General features: G+C 27.8%; 1 protein-coding gene and 1 long non-coding RNA gene across 2 annotated transcripts in view; both read right to left on the bottom strand.

Annotated features, from left to right (window-relative positions):
- Positions 1–21,444, bottom strand: part of LOC100204973 (protein SON) — a 36,351-nt gene that overhangs the window by 11,569 nt on the left and 3,338 nt on the right. Inside the window, exons 2-5 of the mRNA XM_065792082.1 lie at positions 18,040–18,161; positions 16,441–17,347; positions 15,242–15,418; positions 14,905–15,129 (exon numbers count right to left, since the gene is read on the bottom strand). Coding sequence (XP_065648154.1) covers positions 14,905–15,129; positions 15,242–15,418; positions 16,441–17,347; positions 18,040–18,155 — 1,425 coding nt within the window. The 5' untranslated portion in view covers positions 18,156–18,161. The remainder of the gene's footprint in view (positions 1–14,904; positions 15,130–15,241; positions 15,419–16,440; positions 17,348–18,039; positions 18,162–21,444) is intronic.
- LOC136077871 (uncharacterized) lies at positions 7,006–12,496 on the bottom strand. Its single transcript, XR_010637329.1, has 3 exons — positions 12,404–12,496; positions 7,151–7,206; positions 7,006–7,064 (listed from the first exon to the last, which is right to left on the bottom strand). It is a non-coding gene; the product is annotated as an uncharacterized LOC136077871 (long non-coding RNA).

Raw genomic sequence — 21,444 nt, 5'->3', positions numbered from 1 at the left:
ATGGTAAACCAGATCTTTTTATTACTTTCACATGCAACCCAAAATGGCGCGAGATAACTGAAAATTTATATCCAGGTCAGACAGCAAATGATAGACCTGACTTGGTTATTCGAGCATTTAAAATCTAATTAAATAACTCTCAATGACATTTTTAAGCACGGTGTATTAGGGAAAGTTGTAACACATGTTCAGGTTATTGAGTTTCAAAAGCGTGGTTTGCCACATGTTCATATTTTACTTCACTTTGCAAATGATGATAAGCTTGAAACAGCTCATATCAATAATTTAATATCTGCAGAAATTCCAGATCCGATTGTTAATCGAGACCTTTATGACGTCGTTAAAACTTGCATGATTCACGGTCCATGTGGCATACTGAATCCAAATTCTTCCTGCATGAAAGATGGGGTGTGCAGCAAAAACTACCCTAAAGAATTTAATGCTAACACAGTAGCAGTTCATAATGGTTATCCACGCTATAGACATTGTGATAATGGTTTGGTTATCAATATTAAAGGTAACAATGTAGATAACCGCTGGGTGGTACCTTACAATCCATGGTTATCAAAGAAATATCAAGCTCACATTAATGTTGAAGCTTGCATGTCTGTTAAGGCTGTTAAATATTTGTACAAGTATATATACAAGGGTCACAACTCTGCCAATATTTTAATAAATGAAAAAATTAATTATGATGAAGTAAACACTATTTTAGATTGTCGTTATGTAAGTGCACCTGAAGCATTGTGGCGAATTTTTGAGTATCCAATAAGTCATATCACACTATTGTACGCCTTAAAGTTCATCTACCTGAAAATCAATTAGTGTATTTTAGAGGAGCAGAACAAATGGCTTTAATTTGTGCAGCTCAAGGTGATACCCACCTAACGGCATGGTTTAAGTTAAATACTGAAAATGAAAGAGCATATTGCTATTCGTATGTAGACATTCCTTATCATTTTATATTTGATGATAAACATTGTAAATGGAAGGTTAGACAAAAGGGTGGTAATAAGGTGATAGTAAGAATGTATAAAGTTAATCCAACTGGAGAATTGTTTTTTCTTAGACTGTTACTTTTGCAAGCAAATTGTGGGTAGGACAATACCATTAAAAGTACGCACATCCCTGGAGGATGTGCGTACTGTTAATGGAATTGTCCTTGAAACATTTCGTGAAGCATATGTTTTGAAAGGTTTGTTGCAAGATGACACTGAATGGCAGAATATTCTTTCTGAGGTGGTTTTAATACGTATGCCAAAGCAAATTAGACAGTTGTTTTCAATTATTTTGACCTTTTGTGAACCTTACAATCCTTTGCATCTCTGGAATACATACAAAGTTTTTATGATGGAAGATTTCATTCACTGCTCAGTCCCACTTCTAATAGCTGAACAAGCTACTCTTCATCAAATTGAAAAGATTATAGATCAAAGTGGTAAAACGCTGGCTGATTACAATCTGCCTGTTATTGACGCGCCTAAATTTAGAAAATTTTGATGAAAATGTTCAACAATATATTGACGAAGCCAACCGAAGGAGACTGTAGCTTAATGTCAATCAATTAAACGTATGTAATGCTATCCTTGCTGCACTGAATGAGCAACCAAGTGTAGAAAATCAACATTCTACAGCTGCATGGACTGGCATAGCAGCAACTCTTCTTACAAATGGATCTACATTGCATGGCTTATTCAAACTTCCTGTTACAATATTGGATAATAGCACATGTAATGTAACTCATAACTCTATACACGGGCATTTTTTAAGGCAAGTTAGTTTGTTTTTGCTTGATGAAACATCCATGATACTTAAACATGCCTTCAATGCAATTGATAGGTTGTTAAAAGATATTTGCAACAACAACTTTCCGTTTGGAGGAAAAATCATTCTTTTTGGTGGTGACTTCAGGCAAATTCGGCATGTTGTGAAAAGAGGACAACCAGCTGAAATAGTAGAATCGTGTATAAAATGTTCTTTGCATTGGCAATGGGTGCAGAAGTTTGCATTAACTGAAAATATGAGAGTGCAAAATGGGGAAGGTGAGTTTACCCAGATATTAAACAGATTGACAGATATTAAAATTTAAAGTTTATTTTAGTTTATAGATTTGGTTTAGTTTATAGTTAATTTTAGTTTAGTTTTTGTTAGTTTTAGCTTCAGTTATCTTTTTTCTTACTTTAGACAACTTCATGGAAGAAATGAGAGAAATAGGTAAAAAAAATTATAATTATATATTTATTTATATATAAATATTATTCTATCAATTATTCTGAGGTACATTTTTTGCCTTTAGTGTCTGGTAGAAGCATAACTGGTAGGGCTGTGTTTTAAATTTTATATATTTTTTATGGAGAAATATCTGCAATAGGTGAAAGAATTATTTAATATAAATATGACATTTTAAAACTGTTTGCATTTTACTCATATTTTTATTAAAATTAAATTTTTCACAAGTTTAACCCTTATTAAATTACTTTTTTTATTATTATTATTATTTTTAGCATCCTCTTCATCCTGTGAAAATGGTGAGGTTATGCTTTATATTTTGATTAAAAAAAATTGTAAATATTTTTAATTTTTATTATATTCTTCTATTTGTAATTTTAGTTAACATTTGAGCAATACCAAAGATATTGCTCCCAACACTCAGGGCCTCTCTCGGAGAGGTCCTTCAATAAGTTCAAATTTTGTAATTTTTTTTTTAATTTGTAATTTTTTTTTGTAATATATTGTTGCATATTTGGTTTGTTTTTGTCTTTTTTAATTAAAATTTTATTTGTTTTTCACCAAAACTTAAACATAGTTAAATTAATTCATTACTTAATCATCATAATATGATGCTACATTCTATTGTTAAAAATAATTATTTGGTAGTTTAATTTATTGAAAACACTGCTTTTAAAATTTACTATAAGTCATAAAACAACACCGACAAGCTGCATCATGACAGCAGTTTAAGTAAGATAACAGGCTACCAAAAAGCAGGTAAATTGTTTTCCAGTTTGTTTGTTTTTTTTTCTTCTTTTATGTCTACTTGTCTGTTACAATTTTTATTTTAGGTTTGTCATTTGACGCATTAATGCATTATAAAAGATCAAAGTTTACATATTTTTTACAATTTGTTATACACATGTTTGATTGTAAATTAACTTTTTTGTTTGAAATGTATTTGTACTCAATTGCTTAGTTATTTATAAATTTATTAAGTTGTGCACATTTAACGTTTTAAAGACAATTTCCTTTTTTAAAGAAACATGTATCAAGGGGATACCAAAAAATTAATAACTCATAAATAATTTACTTTCACTTAATATTAATCTTATTAATTAAAGTTCATGTTATAAAAAATATAACAAGAATTTAGCTTTAATTTTTCGTCAATTTAAAGCATGATGAAGTGTTATTATTGTGTCAGTAACTAAAAACGTATTGTGTTGAACTTACTAATTTCTAGGAAAATGGTTCTGCCATACACTGATATGACCTATCTCAGTTGTAAATTACTCAAATAGCCTTAAATAATTGGTAAATTAATTTATTTAAATTTTACAGATGGTTTAATTTTTTAATTTGAAGGCATTTTCTTACAGGGTATTAGTTAAGGTTTCGCAACTTTTAATTGTGGAAAACAGCCATTATAAATTGAGTAATAGACCGACCATAACCCGTATTACGGGTTGCTTTCTGCTAGTTATTATTATTATTATTTATCAATATACGTGAGATATTGAACCTTTTTCAAATTTAATTTTTTTTACATTTTAGTTTTTAATAATTATGCTTAATTAAATCATATTTTAATATTTTATTTTGTGTAATGTAAGGTAAAACTTTGTGAACTAAGAAATCTAAAAGTTTAAATATTTTAAAATTTTTTTTGAGAATTGAGAAATTTAAAAGTTTTGGGGCTTTTTTAAAAATATTTTTGTCATTTACACCACAAAGAATTAACATATAAAATTTGATCTTACTCTTTAAGAAAAAACTGCATCTGATTCTATAACTTTTTATATAAGTTTTTATGAAAAACTTGGTTCTATAACTTTTTTTGATTTTAATAAAAATTTTTTGTTTTTATAAAAATTGATTCATTTGATTCTATAACTTTTTATATATAAGTTTTTATGGAAAATCTCTAAGTAATCTCCAAGTGGAGTGACCGATTATTTGAATAAACTTAAAATGAATGGAGTTTTAATTGCGATTCTTCCATTTTTTGTAACTTAAAAAATACTAAATTACCAATACTTCTGATTTGCTATTACTTTTAATCAACAAATGATTTCTAACAATTGTTAATAAACATTTTTAAAAATATAAAACAAATGTTTAAATTTTAAGGCAATTTAAATAATTAGAAAGAAATAAGAACAGTTTTTCTGGGCTCCTAGAGACATATCTAAATAAGACCAATCACTCTTGATTTTAAATTAACTAAAATTACCTTGAAACTCCACAAATAGAACATAATATGAAGACACACAAACTTCTATTCCTTCAGTTAATATGCAGTTAATATGCAGTTAATATTCAGTTAATATTCCTTCAGTTAAAATGCGGGATAACTACACATGGATTTACTGAACTTATGAATAACCTAATATGGATTTGGCTACTTTTTCAGCTCCCACAAACAATAAACTTATTTTCTATAAGTTATCAGCTCAATTGTATTATTTGTTGAAGAGATATAAGCTCATTTCGGAGGAAATCCTCTTTAACAATCGCATGGTATCAAATGCATAGTATCAAAACCATCGAGCCTTCTTTTAAAGCATTATGCATAAAGCCATTTATATACGCCTTAAGTAATTTAACGTAAGCAGTAAGCAATTTCAGTTAAGCAACTTTTTATCATTTTTTAACTTTTAAATCATTCTAAATTTTATTTGTTCTTAAAAAAAAAAATCAGCTTATTTTTATCATAACTGTTTTTTCGGTTTTCATTTCTAAATATTTTTTTCTTTAACTCAAAATTAAATTTTAAATAAACGACTGCATCAAAAATTTGCACTAAACGTAAGTTAAACTTTTTTAATTAGCAAATTAAATTGCAGCAATTGTTTTTTAATAAACGATATATACAGCTTCATTTTCTATAAAAGCCGTATCGATTAAGATAAGCAAAAAATGTGAGCAAATGCCTGTATAAATACACTATAGTAGATATATATATATATATATATATATACATATATATATACATATACATATACATACACACATACATATATACACACACACATATTAAGGAGATAATTCACTGTTAATCAGGATGGTAGTCCTTCCTACTTAAGACAGAGGTAGACCACTAGTATTAAGAGTAATAGTCTTCTGCTGTGTTAAATAAGTGATCATAAATAGACTACATTTACTTGGAAGAGAAAAACTAGCCTGCAACTTGGTGCATCTGTTATTGCTACCAAAATATTTAAAAATAGTGTGGAAAAGAATCATCAATTTTTCAGAGCTTAAATTTAATAATTTAAAGATTAAGTTGCAGTTATAGTGTAATGTGAATATAATGTATTTAATAGTATTACGATATTATCTTTTCCTAATTGTTTTTACTTAACATGATTTACATAATTTCATTTTACTTAACATGATTTACTTAACATGATTAACATTTACTTAAAGCGAATAATAAATTATTTAAACCACCTTTAACGGTTATAAAAAAACTGTTTAATACTCTGTTCATGCTGATGATAAAACACATTTTATTTATGAAGTCTATTAAACTGTTACTGTAAAAAGTCCTATATATGTTATTTTTTTTGTTTGCATAAGAGATCGATTATGTAAACAAACAAAAAAAGTCAATGACATCATGTACTACAAAACTCTTATGAATAAAATGCGCTTGAATAAATTATCAAATCTGTACATTGCGGTGTATATTATGCTGACTTCATGGCCTTCAACAAAACAGGAAAAGCGAGCTTCGATTAAAATAAAAAAGTTAGTTTTTCTTGGTATGCATTTATTCTTTTGTTTTAATCAAAAAAACTTAGCCCAACCTTTTTTTTTTTAATTCTCTTTAATATGAACACAACATGTCTCGGAGGTTTGGGATCCCTTTAAAAAGTTGTAAAATTACCATGAAAATGTAATGTTATATTATACTTTGAAAGATATCAATTAGCTTCAGCTCTGATAGTGTCTACATAAAAATATAAAAAAGTATGTTAATTTATAACTAAAATTTCTCTCTCTAAGAATTGTCATACTATTAGGCTCAACATCACATTAATGACTCAATATTTGATTACAACAAAATCCCGCAGCACTGTAATTTTTTTGTTAGATTTCTTCGTTACAAATTTTTTAGTGTTTAGTATAATTTCAGAAACAACAAGATAATTTTTTACATCTTCAGGTATTGATGTTTTGTTCTTACCAATAATATGCAAGATTCTTAGGTGTAAATTTTAACTTTTTTCAAGCGTAGGTTTTTAGGTCTGTTGACATTTGATGTATTTGATTTCTTTTTTTAGAATTACACTTTTAATTTAGGGTTAGCTGTTTGATTCCATTTCATGTAATTGTGAAAGACTCATCAGATATAAGACATTCTGCCAACTTTTGCTTGATTCTTGTCCCATAGGCTGACTTAAGCATTCCTGTCAATATTACCCCAAAACTAAATTATGCATTTAAAAAAAAAATGCTACCAAAATCTTAAATACTTAGTATTTAAAAATGACACCATAAAAATACATGTAAAATGATATTATAGTAAGGTTTTACTTTTCTTTGAACTAAAGTTTTCAGCAACAAAGAAACTAGAAATTAGTTTAATTTATACCCTCCGTATTGTGTCGTTGGTTACGTTGTTTACCTCCGTATTGTGTCGTTGTTTATGTGGATAAAAATAGTTATATTTGTTCATTTGACATATGGCAACAGTATCTGTTAAATTAATTTAAACAATAATCGACTGGTAAAATATTTAATCTAATACGTGTCAATGTTACCCATATATCAAAGTAACCAACTTACTTTAGTAAAACTTTGATGTTGAATTTTCAAATGTCACATATTATCCATTAGGCTACCTAAAAATCATTTGCAAATTTATTTTAATTTTATATTTAATCTAATACGTGTCAATGTTACCCATATGTCAAAGTAATCAACTTACTTTAGTAAAACTTTGATGTTGAATTTTCAAATGTCACATATTATCCATTAGGCTACCTAAAAATCATTTGCAAAAAGTTGATTTTTGATGGGTCAATATACAAACTTTGCAATTTAAGAAGTGAAAAGAACTTATGCACTTTTAAAAATGACTTCTGCTTAACTTAGGAAATATTATGTGCCATAACTTCAAACCACCAGTAACCAAAATTAACACTGATTTTAATAAGATTTAATACAGTGATTAAAAAAAAAAAAAAAAAAAGTGGGTACTCATGAGGAAGTTACAAAATCAGACAATGGGAAGTCACTAGGTAAAAAAAAAAAAGAAAAAAAAAAAAAGGAAATTATTAAGTTGCAAAATCAGACTACGGGGAATAGGGAAAAATTGTGGGCACTTCATGAGGAAGTTACAAAATCAAAAAAAAAAAATGAAATTTGAAGAAAATACATTTAAAAAAGTAAAAATAGAATTATTGATGTACTTTAGTTTGTATTATATATTGTAACACAAAACATGTATATGTAAAATTATTTTATAATCAGTACTAGAAATAAGTCTTAAATTAAGTCTGAATTAAACTCAGTTTTTAAAGAGCTCTAGCCCCCTTCTCCCTAATAATTTCCTTTTTAACATGCACATTTTTGACCAAAACTTGAAAAAAAATTTTGCGCAAACTTCATTGTTCTGATTTGAACATTTTTCGTAACACAGCATATCTGATTTTATGTCTGATGTGTGAAGTGTCTTTATGCACAGACACGGTGGATCAGCAATATAATTATATTGCTGTTGCAGAGTTTGATTTAATACCTGGCTTTGTACAGAATGTTGAAAAATGTTGCATTTAAAAAATAGCAAAGAAGATTATGGAAACAATTTATGTCAACATAAAGATAATGATTTTTATGAGACTCGCATTTTCAAAAAGATATTTAATTCAAGCATTATCAGCCTTGGATGTTCACCTCTCAAACTAGTAGCTCATAAAGACAGGGTCAGCTATGTAAAAAGAAAGATGAATAAAATCTATATCGCAAGAAAAAAAAAAGAGCAACTGTTTTAGGAGTTTCTTCAGATTGATTTGAGGATAAACCATAAGCAAAAGAGCTGTGTCACAAAAATAAACAAGACTTGGACTCACTAATGGAATTAATTAAACCAAAATTTGTTGTCTCTTCAAAATCTAAAAAAATTAAATTACTGACTTTGGTTCCTGAGAGTTGGAACATTAATTATACACAAAACTATTTCTTGCTTCCTCAAAAATGATGAACGCTAAGATTTTCGAAACAAATGCATGGCATAATGGCAGAACCATCTAGAAAAGGAAGATCAATTAGTGAGAAATTAAAATCCAAGAAATTAAAAAAATTAAAAGAAAAAAAAGAAATTAAAATTAAAAAATTGAACATTTTCAAAAATGACTTCTGTTAGTGATATAAAAGAACTTATTTAGAGTTCATTTAAATTTCCATTAACATGATAGGGTTTCTATGGTTTGAGAACTCAAACCAGTGGTGTATTCTTATTAGAGGTGCTTCAGGTATGTGCTTGTGAGTAAATTTAAAGTAAATATTTTAAAAATTTTAGCATTAAAAATGTCTGATATTTCACACTATAGAGATCTTATTACATTAGTTGTATGTGACTGCATACTGCACAGTTGTGATAACTGCCCAGATACCAAGCACACTAAAAGAGCATCTTACTAGTTTGTTTGATAAACACAGCTTGAAAGAAATCACCTTTAATCAGTGGTAAAAAGCCAACAAAAAATATGATATAGTTCCAGTGGATGATTTTATTAAAAAACCTTGTTAACAAATAGAGCATATAAGAGACACTTATACAGCCAAAAATCAAGCAGCATACTTGCAGCCTTTAAAATTACCATTACCAAGTAATCATATTTTAGTATTATTACACTGATTTCAAGATGCAGTACAAGGTTGGAGCAACAGTCAAGCAATATTGAATCCTTTTGTTATTTACTATATGGAAGAAAATGATATAAAATGTAAAAGTATTTGTATCTTAGATCATTTGCATCACAATACAAACTCAGTTCATTGTTTCATTTAAGAAGTAATAAAACATTTAAAAAAGTTAATGCGTTACTTTAACCATTGCATTTATTTTAGTGATTGTGCAGGTTAACAAAACAAAAATTATAAAAATATATCTGTTAAAAGGACCAGTTTACAATCAATAGAAGATTCTATCAATTTACCTAAGAAAAGGTATGATTGGTCTAGACAAAATATCAAAGGGTTACTTTTCAATGCATTTCAAATGATGCAACTGTATTACATAGCATAAAGTTTAAATTAGAAGAATGTTATGCTACTTGTTTAACAATTGAACAAAAAACCACAGATATTTTATACCACAATAACTACTTTATCAATATGACAGGTTTCATTTGACAATATGTATACTAATGTAAATGTTTCTACAATGCAACGGTTCTACTCGCTTCACTTTAACCAGGAATTAATATAGCATGTATTTATGATGCAAAATGGTTTTTAGGAAATATTGTTGAAATCTGATTTTCATCAGATCCAATTTATCTTAGAAGATATTTGCTGGTTCCAATAAGGAAAAGTTTTATGCAAAATTTTATCTTTAAAAGTTCAATCAGCAATTGGTAGATGCTATGAACTACCAGCTCAAGAAAAAACTGAAATATTACATTTGTACAAATGCATAAATAAGTAAATAACAGAAAAATTATTATCAATTTGATTTATTTGTTTTAAACTTTTATAGTTAGCAAAGGTATGAAAAGGTACCAAGTCTACTGTCTTTGATTAGTAACATTACTGACATCAACATTATATAAGATAATTATAAGCGAACTTAGTTATAGAAGTTTACAATGTTCTTGTTAACTTAAGGTCTGTTCAACAGCAATCTTAACCACAAATTTAAACAAAAAAACTGAACTTAATTATAGAAGATTTTGTAAACATAAAAATCTGAAAAAATTGTTATTGGGAATCTTTGTGTCTTTGCAGGCTAACAGGTAAACCTTTTACAACTTTGTTGATATGTCCCAACTGCTTGCAATAAGAGCAGGATGCCTGCTTCAGCTTTGACGGTGGCAATCCAGTAGCTAAGGAGGATTCCGGTGGATCAGCAACAGTTCAAGGATTCGTTTTGTTGGATGCACGTGGATTCATTTTGGCGGATGCAGTTGCCACTTGAGTTATTTTTTTAACTGTAGCAACCAGAGGAACTTTGTTGTGAACCATGGCTGCCGCATATAGAGTAGCACCGCTAACTTCCTTTGCTTTGTTAGATCTGACTTGTGTAAAAGTGATCCTTTCACAGAGTGGTTTTGGACTTATCATGTCCCTTCTTTGTTCTGGCACAAGTAATTGAAGATTGTCAAACAAATACCATTGTCTTTCGGATGAAACTGGCAATGGTGGAACGATGTCAGGAATATAAATGTTCTTGATGTCGCCGGAGTTAAGAAAAATATGACACCAGGCTAGTCTGGCAAATTTGGTAAACACACTTGTTGTGCGTAATCAAATGAGATGTGCGCACTTGTATTTTCTTTTGCTTTTTTGATGCATTGGTGGTATGCTAAACATTCCATCTTAATTAAGTTTAAATGCACAACCATGTCATCAATCCAAGATTGTTTGATGTCGTCATCTAGATTGGCCAGATTTGACAGTTTTACAATATTTCTTTGACAGACAATGCATAAATCTGTTCTCGGTTTTTACAATAATTACAAGGAAGCAGTAGCATCCTGTGGTCTCATATGCCTGCTATTTTTCTGGGCAAAACAAGAGCATTATTTTCGGCATAATTACTCAAGAATGAGACAACAGCAGTTGCATCATTTTTATTGCAAGCGTGTGGCAGAGATTTGCCAATATTCCCATGCATAACAGGAGCTATGCCAGACATTGACACTCTTTTCTAAAGTAAACGCAAGAGTTTCCTACCAATGCCATGCAGAAAAAGAAAAGATTGCATGCAAATGGAGTATTTACAAAAGTGATAGTCTAATAATGTTTTAGAATGCAAAGCGCTATTGCTTTCATGAGTGTTTGATCGTTAAGTGTTAGTCACGGTGCAGAAGAGCACTGAGTTGAGCCACAATCAAGTCATTAAGTCTGTTCTGATGCTTCAACATAATATCGATTTCAAAGCATTGTAATCTATATTCACATATTTCATTTGTATCGAAACGAGTCAAACATTCTTTGTTTTTGTCAACTTTGTGACACCTGCATTCTTTTTGCAGGTACTCCATAGTTTTTTTCATCCTCATTGACAGTAAGCTGCGAATACAAAGATGATAGAATTTTTGTGTTATCAACGACTACATCGGGCTTGAGTGCATCAGCTGACGTTTCAGCAATCGCTGTTTCAACAATCACTATTTCAGTAGTTGGAGTTACTTCAAGTGAAGACATGTTGTCATCATCAGTGGAATCTATGCCACTCTCATCATCATTGCTACCGGAGGAATCAGTATTCCAATCCCCAAAGAAATCATGAAAAGCATGAGTTAGTTCTGACGGATAAAGTTGATGTGCACCGAATTTATTCAGCAGCTTTGCTAACTAGTTGCGGGATAATCTATGATCCATTATTGATTATGATAATCAAATAAAAGTCAACCAAATGGGGAGGGGTGGAGTAGTGAAGGGATTGGAAAAAATATTACAAAATTTATAGTCATGATATTAAATAGTAAAGAAATTAGACTAAAAGTCTAAATAAATTTTATATGCATCCTTTTTGCAATCTAACATTACAAACTCAATGTCACAGCTTTTATATGTGTTTAGTAGTAGGTTTTATATGTGTGTGTTTAGTAGTAGATAGGCATCAGGCATATAATCACATACTGTGTAAGGAGAAACGTTAAATTACAATTTTTTTTTTAGTTCTGGGCATGTTAAAAAGTAAATGGATGGAGGAGGGGAAAGGGGCTAAACCTATTTGAAAACTGAGTTTATTTCAGACTTTTTCATATACAAATATTTTGTGTTACAATATATAATACAAACTAAAGTACATCAATGACTCTATTTTTATTGTTTTTAATGCATTTTGCGCAAACTTTTTTACTTTATTGTAACTTCCCCTTGAGTACCCACTATTTTTTTTTATAATAGTCTTTTTTATAATTATTTTTTTTATTAATATAATTAGTTTTTATAATAGTCATTTTTTGTAATAGTCTATTAAACCAGTAGAAAAAAAAATAAAACTTACTAAAATCAGTGTTGATCCTATTTTACTAGTGGTTTGAAGTGAAGGCACAATTTTTAAGTCCAAGGCTGAATTGTATCTTATCAGTAAATTTCTAAAAAATTTGAAAGCTTACCATTTACAGAAACTAAAAAAATATATCTTTTTACTTCTTAAATTTTGCATATTGACCAATCAAAAATCAACTTTTTAGATTTAAGAATGATTTTTTAGGATGGATAAAACATAACATTTAAAAATTTAATGTCAAAGTAAGTCTAGAGTTATATTCAATAAAAAAAACTAAAAGGTTTTCTGAAATTATGTTTCAAAATGCAGAGCATCAAATTATGAACAAAACATGTTTTCGCTAAATACATTTTTGTGTGTGTAAATATCATAAATTTTAAATGACCATATCTCATGAACCACAAAAGATTTTATACTAAAAAAATTTAGGAATTGATTTTCTTATTGATATAAACCAACCCACAAAGTTTCATCAGACTGGCATGGAATCTTTTATTCCTTCTCAATGATTCCAGGTCAAGCCTTCTCCATCGTTTTCCTTTTACTGTGCTGCTGCAATTTCTAACTGTAACCATTCCATATCTACCACTAAAACAGATCTCGAGAAAACAGATGTCTGTTTACTATTGCTAGAATCCATTGTAAAAAAGTTTTGTCTAACACCAAACCCCACTATTCTCAGGTCACAAAATCTCATATTTTATCTCAATAATTAGATCTCAATAATGAGCTTCTGTATCTAAAGTGATTTACAGATTAGACTCTTCTACAGCTAATGGTCTGGACAACATAACTGTTATAGTGTTGTTCTTGGAAACTGTTGTCTATATTTTCAAAACTATTTAAAAAGTGCTTATTAGAGTCTTGTTTTCAAGCCTGCTGGAAAACAAGACTTTGATAACAAGACTCTGATAAAAAGAATCTGTTCTCCTTATTTTCGAAAATTCCGGAGAGCGATCTAACTCATCTAACTACCATCCCATTAGCAAGGTTTTTGAGTGTTTATTTAACAAACACTTAATCTCTTATCTTGAATCTAATAACTTATTTCTGATTATCAATATAGATTTCAATCTTCTTGTTCTATTGCTGATTTGTTAATGGCAATAACTAATAGGTTTTATCATGCATTAGATAGATGTGGAGAGGCTAAGGCTATGGCTCTGGACATTTCTAAAGCTTAGTATAAAACTTGTTCTCAATAGATAACGCTCTTTTTCATACCCTGTAACTTCAGAGGTTCCTCAAACTTCTATTCTTGGCCCTATACTCTTTTTAATTACATTAATGATCTCCCAGAAATTCTCACATCTAGGGTGGCATTGTTTGCTGATGATACTATCATTTATTATTATCTCGGTAAGAAGCCAACACACTTTGATTGCTTGGAGGGGGGAATTTGAGCTAAAAAAGAATCTCACTTCTGCTACAGCGTGGGGTTCTCAGTGGTTGGTGAACTTTAACTCAGATAAAACTCAATTTTTTTTAGCTAATTGCTATTGCAAAAATATAGATCTTCCTATATTTATGAACGCTAATGTACTTGATGAGTCATCTACCCTTTGTCATCTAGGATTAACTTTTTTGGAGACCATATCCATTGCAAAATTAGCATCTGCTAAGGTTGCATCTCTTTATTGTGCTCGCCGCTTTCTTACTACGGATTCTATTCTTTATATGTAAAATCATAAAATGATTAAAATGTACCAAAAAGCTAATTATTAAAATACCATCGAAGAGATCCCTAAGTGCCAAGACAAGTTGTGTTCATATTAAGGGAAATGTTAATTTAAGGGAATATTAAGGAAAATTGTTTAGGAAGAAATTTTTTTGATTAAAATAAAATAATAAACATTAACCAAGAAAAACTAACTTTAAAATAAAAATTTACTTGAAAGTTTTAAAAAAAAAGTGGGTTTTTTAATTGTACACAATAATTACATCAAAATTTTAATTCCGTTCAATTCAGATACAAAAAATAAAACAAAAAATAAAACGAGTTGAGTTGTTATACTTTCCTTAGCAGCAATATAGATAAAGTTAAGGCACATTTTTTTGATAAATGAAAATAGAGCTTTTACTCTGTAAAACAAAAGTTGACTATCTCAATCTGTCAAAATATTTTTATATTATGCTTTTTAATCACGCTTGTGTGGTTTGGACAGGTTTCCGAAATACCTTTTTTTTTTACTTAAACAGTATTTTTTTACTACTAGATGCCCTTCTTAGAGTAGGCCATTTTTGGTAATAATAATATAAAAACTATATAAAAAAAGTTAAAAATAAAAACAAAAAGGATAAAAAAATAAAGTTAAAAGGTTTTAAATAAATAATTTTTTAATAAATAAAATTTTAATTTTAATACTTTTTTCAATTAAAAAAAATAAGTTAGTAAAACAATTTTTTCAATTAAAAAACATTTTTAAATTGTTGACTCAGCAAATGGATTCTTGAAAATGATTTGAAATTCCTTTCAATAATTATAAATATATTACCTTTCTGACCCAGGTTTCAACAGCTCCAACAATTTCATGTTTATTCATCCGTGTTCCCAGTTGAGTTCCAGTAAATTTGCCAGGCTTTTTATTCTGATCACTCCATTTTTTAAGCTTCAAGTCACATTCAGCAAGAACTGCTTTTGCTGAAAAATCATCTGGGTTAGAATTTAATATTTGCTGTGCACCGAGTCGACGTGCAATAACAGCACTAACATTTATATGCTTTAAAATAAAATAAAATAATAATTTAGTAAAAAAACAAATTTTACAAAAGAAAAAACTATAAAAAGAAAAATCTCTTGTTTAAAATAAATAATAAAAATCATAAAAAAACCTCTTCAGGTTCAACTGGTTCATATACAAGTAATTTTTCCTGTCCATGACCTTCTAACTTATGATGTTCGCTACCAGAGGAAACTGGAAAATAGTTTTCAAGTGGGCCAGTTTTGGGTGGATCTACAGGACCGGCTATTGAATATAATGATCCAGCCATAATAGCTTGAGCAGGATTCTGACATGAATAAAATTCAAAATAAATAAGCAACTGTAACAAAACTTAGCTTATCTATAAATTAAAAAAAAATCTATAGTGCCTAATATAAAACCTAATAAAAACATACTAAAAATATATGGGGAAATAAATTGGAATCCATTATACCTTTTATAGAGAAGATCCTTTGACACCAGAATCATTTGATAAAGATATTTTTCCAACTTCTGCATATATAATTTATAGCTTAGACTATGAATTATGTATGCAGAAGTTTAAAATTAAAAATTAAAAAAAAAACTTTCACAAAGATAAAAAAAAAGAACAAAAAAACAAAGAAAAGTAAAAAGATAATAAAATCAAAAATTAAAAGAAGCAAACAGTTTATAAAGAGCTGTGAGAACAAAAAAAGATTTATAGAAACAATATAAACATTTTTTTACAACCGTTTACAATTTTGAGTAAAGGTTTTATTACAAGGTTAGATACCACCAAACCTCATGTTTATAATTGCTACTCTTGTTTACAGAAAAATTTCAACTTTTATCAAATCAAGGAAAAGATCATTCTTATCCTGCCACCTGATGCTTCTGTTTATAAATATCTATACTAAAATAAATTTGAAATCTAGCCATCAAAACACTCATGTTTGCTCTAAAAGGGATAAAGACAAATACATTTGATACAACCCACTTTTAAGATACAATCATGAGTCTTTTGATAGCTGGATAAACACGCAGCAAGAAGGATGGCCAACTCATAACCTATAAAACAAAGAAATAATTTCCAGGGATAACCACGAAAGTTCTTTTTTCACACAGAAAACAGAACTTTTGCATCCCTTTAAGAAAGGTTTAAAAAAAATATAATGGCATGTTATATCAAATGAAACTATGCCATAATATTTCACAGTAAACCTTCAGCCACACTGTAGATAAAAATATCAAAAATACAAAGTAATTAGTAAATGATAAGTGAAAAAATATAAAAGTTGTTAATCAGTAAAAAAACAAAACAAAACAAAAAAATTAAACAAGCATTACCGTAGGTTTCCCTTTATAAAACATTGGATAAACTGATGGTGGTGCAACTTGAAAAGGATGACTAACACTATTATTTTCTATTTTATCTTCAGAATCTTCGTAGCCTTCTTTTGCAGATATTTCACGACAAAGATTAGTAAGTTTATTAATTTCTGGATTTTTAACAGGTTGTTCATACTTTTCCCATTTACCATACAAAGAAGATTTAGGATCAGCTGATTTAACACTTTTCTCACCGAGAACACGACTTTGAAGTTTTATTTCAATACTTTTCTTAGCTACAGAACCTTCTGATCTGCTTAATAATTCATTGTCATTTATTAGTGTTGATTCTGTTGTTTTTTCTAATATTTTTGAAGGACTACCTGTTTCTATAGATTTATTTTTATTACTATCAACTAAGGCAACTCCAGAACATTTATCGAAACTTGACTTTTCTTTTAATCTTTCATATGATCTACTTTTAGAACTGGTACGAGATCTGCTACGAGATCGGCTTCTTTTTCTATAATAATTTCTGGAGTGACTACGGCTACGAGAACGACTTTTATTACGTTTATTTTTATATTTTCTATCAGTAGAGTAAGATCGAGATCGCTTGCGATGTCTGGAATAACTTCTTGACTTTCTGCGACGTCTAGATCGACTTCTACTTCTTTTTCTACCTCTAGAATAGTTTCTAGATCTTGAGACTTGATATCTTTCATTTGAATAACTACGTGAACGACTTTTAGAACTTGAACGACTTCTATTATACCTTGATCTAGACCTGGATCTGATTCTTTCTAAATTTTTAGAGTTTTGCTCATTTTTTCTGGATCTACTATTTGATCGACTTTTACCAACAGGAGATGATTTTTTTCTCTGCTCAGATCTTTCATTAGATTCAATTTCACTGGATTCAGATCTAAATAATGACATCAATTGAAATAAAAAGAAAAACTAGTGAGCTATTTGTTGTTAAAAGTAAACAAAATTTTTTTTATTTTTTATAACTCTTATTTTGTTTTTGATTTGTAAATCATTTCTTTAAATAACTATTTAGTTGTTTTTTAATGAGAAATCATATTCAAAAATTAAAAAAGTGCTAATGTGCATCAAAACAACTTAAAAACATTAATGTAATTATTAACTTGTGCATGTGCAAAATATTTGCAAACAGTTGACTGTTTTTGCTATGCAAATCTGTACCAGCTAAAAAGCTAAAACTGCTCTAAATGAATTTTCAAACTCTAATTTAAGTGCAAAACAGTAATGAAATTTACATTTTGGCAATTACCCCCAAAATTTGTATAAAACCCAGATCAATTTATTTGTCACGATGATCTCAAAATAATTTCAACAATGAATAGTATTTTATTAATCTGGACAAATACACTAAAAAAGTGTATATTTAAGTTGTACATTACATATCTGCTGAAAGAAAAAAAAATATTTTTTTTATTACAAGCAAAATATGTAGTCATACAACATATAACATACAATCTTACACTATTTAGATTTCTTAGGTTACAAAGAATATTTTTGCAATATGTTTTTTTACTTAAAAAAATATTTAAAAACAATTTGAAATGAAATTTGATTAAACTAATAACTAACCTTCTTTTCTTTATTTTAATTCGTTTTTCTTCTTCATCTAAAATCTCTAACACTTTATCAGTTATTGAACAGTTGGAATCTGAAGACTCTGTCCAATCATCAGAGTTTTTTTCCATACTAATCTACATCATAAATATTCTAAATCAATATATATATAAATACTATAACAATATTATAGTACTATATATAGTAATAGTATATTATAATACTTCATTATTTGTAATAATAGTTACTAATGATTATTTACATTATGCATATTAGTCTATTCACATTCAAAATTGTAATAAAATTTAACCACAATACTTTTCAATTTCATTATATTATTTAGTTTTTATTTGAATTTTAATAAGCATAATTTACACTATTTAAATTTAGTTGGATAATACCGTTTTAGAAGTTTAGTCCCTGATACAAATATTTTAAAAATCAAAAATTTGTGACACCACTGGTTTTTATCTTGCATCCTCTGCGCACAAGTGTGTGTGTGTGTGTGTGTGTGTGTGTGTGTGTGTGTGTGTGTGTGTGTGTGTGTTTATATATATATATATATATATATAAAGATAAAAAGGTGGTTAAAAAAAAAATTTTGAAAAAATAACTGGTGGTACCCCCTGTATTATATAAAAGTGTATTATACAAAACAACATTGGATTAAGAAAATTTTTCAATAAAAAATATTTTTAGGGGTCATTCAAGATCCTTAAAGACCAGAGAGGTCCCTAATATTATTTAAAAAAATTTTCTTTGAAAGTATATTAAGTTGTGTCTTAAAACAAACCAAAATTTATAAATATATACACACACACACACACATATATATATATATATATATATATATATATATATATATATATATATATATATATATATATATATATATATATATATATATATATATTATTACATCATATTATAAATATACATTTCATATATAGATTTTTATTTTAAATTTCATTGCATTAAAACTATTTTTTTAACTTTTTTAAAATAATGTTTTTTTGTTTTATAAATTGTTATTATTTTTGTAATTTTTATATAACTTTGCTACTTTTGAGATCCAGCATGACAAACTATTTAAATTTTTTTTTAAATAATAATAGGGAGCTGTGAGATGTCTAAGATTCATAAGCAACTGCTGAAAATATTTTTCAAAAACTTATAAAATCCAGTGTGACTTTGTTATATGATACACATTAACTACAGAAATGCTGTTTTTTAAACCAACCTAAAATATATATATATATATATATATATATAATTTTTTTTTCTAAATGTTTTTATAAAAGTAAAAGTATTTTAAAAATTTTTATATAACTTTGCTTCTTTTCAGATTATTATTATATTATATAGAACGCAGTTAGAGGTTGAGAGCAGACACTTTAAAAATATGTTATTTTAAATGCCACCCTAATATATATATATATATATATATATATATATATATATATATATATATATATATATATATATATATATATATATATATATATATATATAGTGCTGCTACATCTACTAAGTGTTGGCATTGGGCAGCAATCTTTTTCTTTTTTTATTCTTTATTTTTTCTGAAAACACTGGGTGCTACAAAGGTAAGCAAAACTAGTAAAGATGCTTTTCTAAACACACATTTTGTTCTATATATTTATTTATATTTAAAAAAAAATATATTAATAATATCTATAATTTTTTTTTTCAAACTAAAGTGGACGCTTATATGGTGCGCAGACCCTTGTTTTATATGTAAGATTTTTTTTTTTTAATTTGGGTGGCACACAGCCCCAGAGTACTTTTTTTAAACCCTTTTTGACATTTTTTAACTAATGTGTGCCACCATTAAACAATATTGAATTAAATATATATATATATATAAATATATATATATTTATATATAAATATATATATAAATATATATATATTTATATATAAATATATATATATATATATATATATATATATATATATATATATATATATATATATATATATATATATATATATATATATATTACTTGAATGATAATCAATGAAATTTGTTTTTAGAATTAAAAAAAAAACATATTTAAATTTATATTATTATAGTTCATTTAAATGAAATAAAAAGTAAAATAAAAAGTTATGCAAAAAAATTGTGGCAAAATAAGAAATAGAGGCCAAGAAATATTCTTAGTTAAAAAAAAAAAAAAAAAAACAGAAGACACTATCATCTAATCAGTTTTCAACTGTTGTAGAAATTATCCAGTAATATCTTTATCTGCAAGAGTCCAAACCATCCCTTTCTTTCAAAAACTTAATTTGTTGTTCAAACAAAGATTCTACATTTAAACCACATTGTTCAGAAGCAGAAGAGAACTGCTGCATTATATCTAAGCTAAAGGTTCCCTGGGAACTTGGAGAATACAGAACTCATAGCATACAATGCATTTTAATGTCATTTATCAAACCTTAATGTAAATAAAATATATAGTTATATAATCAATAATTTTAGAAAAGAAGTTGAGGCTGTAATAATGAATTATAATAAACAGCAACCCTTTAAAAATAGATTGATACTAGAAGCAATCAAGGATAAAGAGACCTTTTTAATAATCTAAAAAGGTATTTTGATTGGGACATGATGGATAAAAAAAAAACAAAAAAAACTAAACGTATGGACATGTTTTTGAAAATGCATAAGGAAAAAAGACAAAGGCATCTAGGTGGTTCTGATATTAGCTTTAAAAAGGCTGATTTGCAAAAACAAAAACTAAAAGGGAATCTTCAGAAAAAAAAGGTTTACGTATATCTTATAGCTCAGAAAGTGATTTCAATGATCATTTAAGCTCAGAATGCAATGACTCTGATAAAAGTGAGCTAAATGATAATACCCATGAAGAAAAACAAAGTATAATACTGCCTAAAGATATTGTAAGCAGTGCGCTGAAGGTAGTAGAAGCAGTGTAGCTCAGAAGGAGAAATAAATGAACTTGTTTTATCTCTTTGGGCTGTAGATAAAGTGATAAGTTCAGAAGCTATATAAAAAAGAAAAAAAAAAAAGTATATAAAACACTTAACTAATTCCACATGTAAGCTGATTATTGTTCATTTTGATGGAAAGTTATTTAAATAATATACAGATAAAACTTCAATCACAAGAAAAAGATTAGCTGTACTAGTGAAAGTGAAAAGCTATTTCTTATATTGAGTCAGGTGCTAGTGAAAAGCAGTTCAAAGCAGTTTACAATCTAATAGAACTTTTTGACCTCAGTTATCATAATAGTGTATATGTTTTGATACTACTGCTTCCAACACTGAAGCACCACGAAGTTATAATAAGAATGACGCATAAGTTTGGGCAGCCACTATTTATTCTTGCCTGTAGACATCTTGTTTTAGAAACTCATATCACCCACTTTAACAAGATTTGTC

This window comes from Hydra vulgaris, chromosome 03 (assembly GCF_038396675.1).
Source record: "Hydra vulgaris chromosome 03, alternate assembly HydraT2T_AEP".
Taxonomy (NCBI): domain Eukaryota; kingdom Metazoa; phylum Cnidaria; class Hydrozoa; order Anthoathecata; family Hydridae; genus Hydra; species Hydra vulgaris.
The sequence above is the reverse complement of the archived record's forward strand: the minus strand, read 5'-3'. Positions and strand labels throughout refer to the sequence as shown.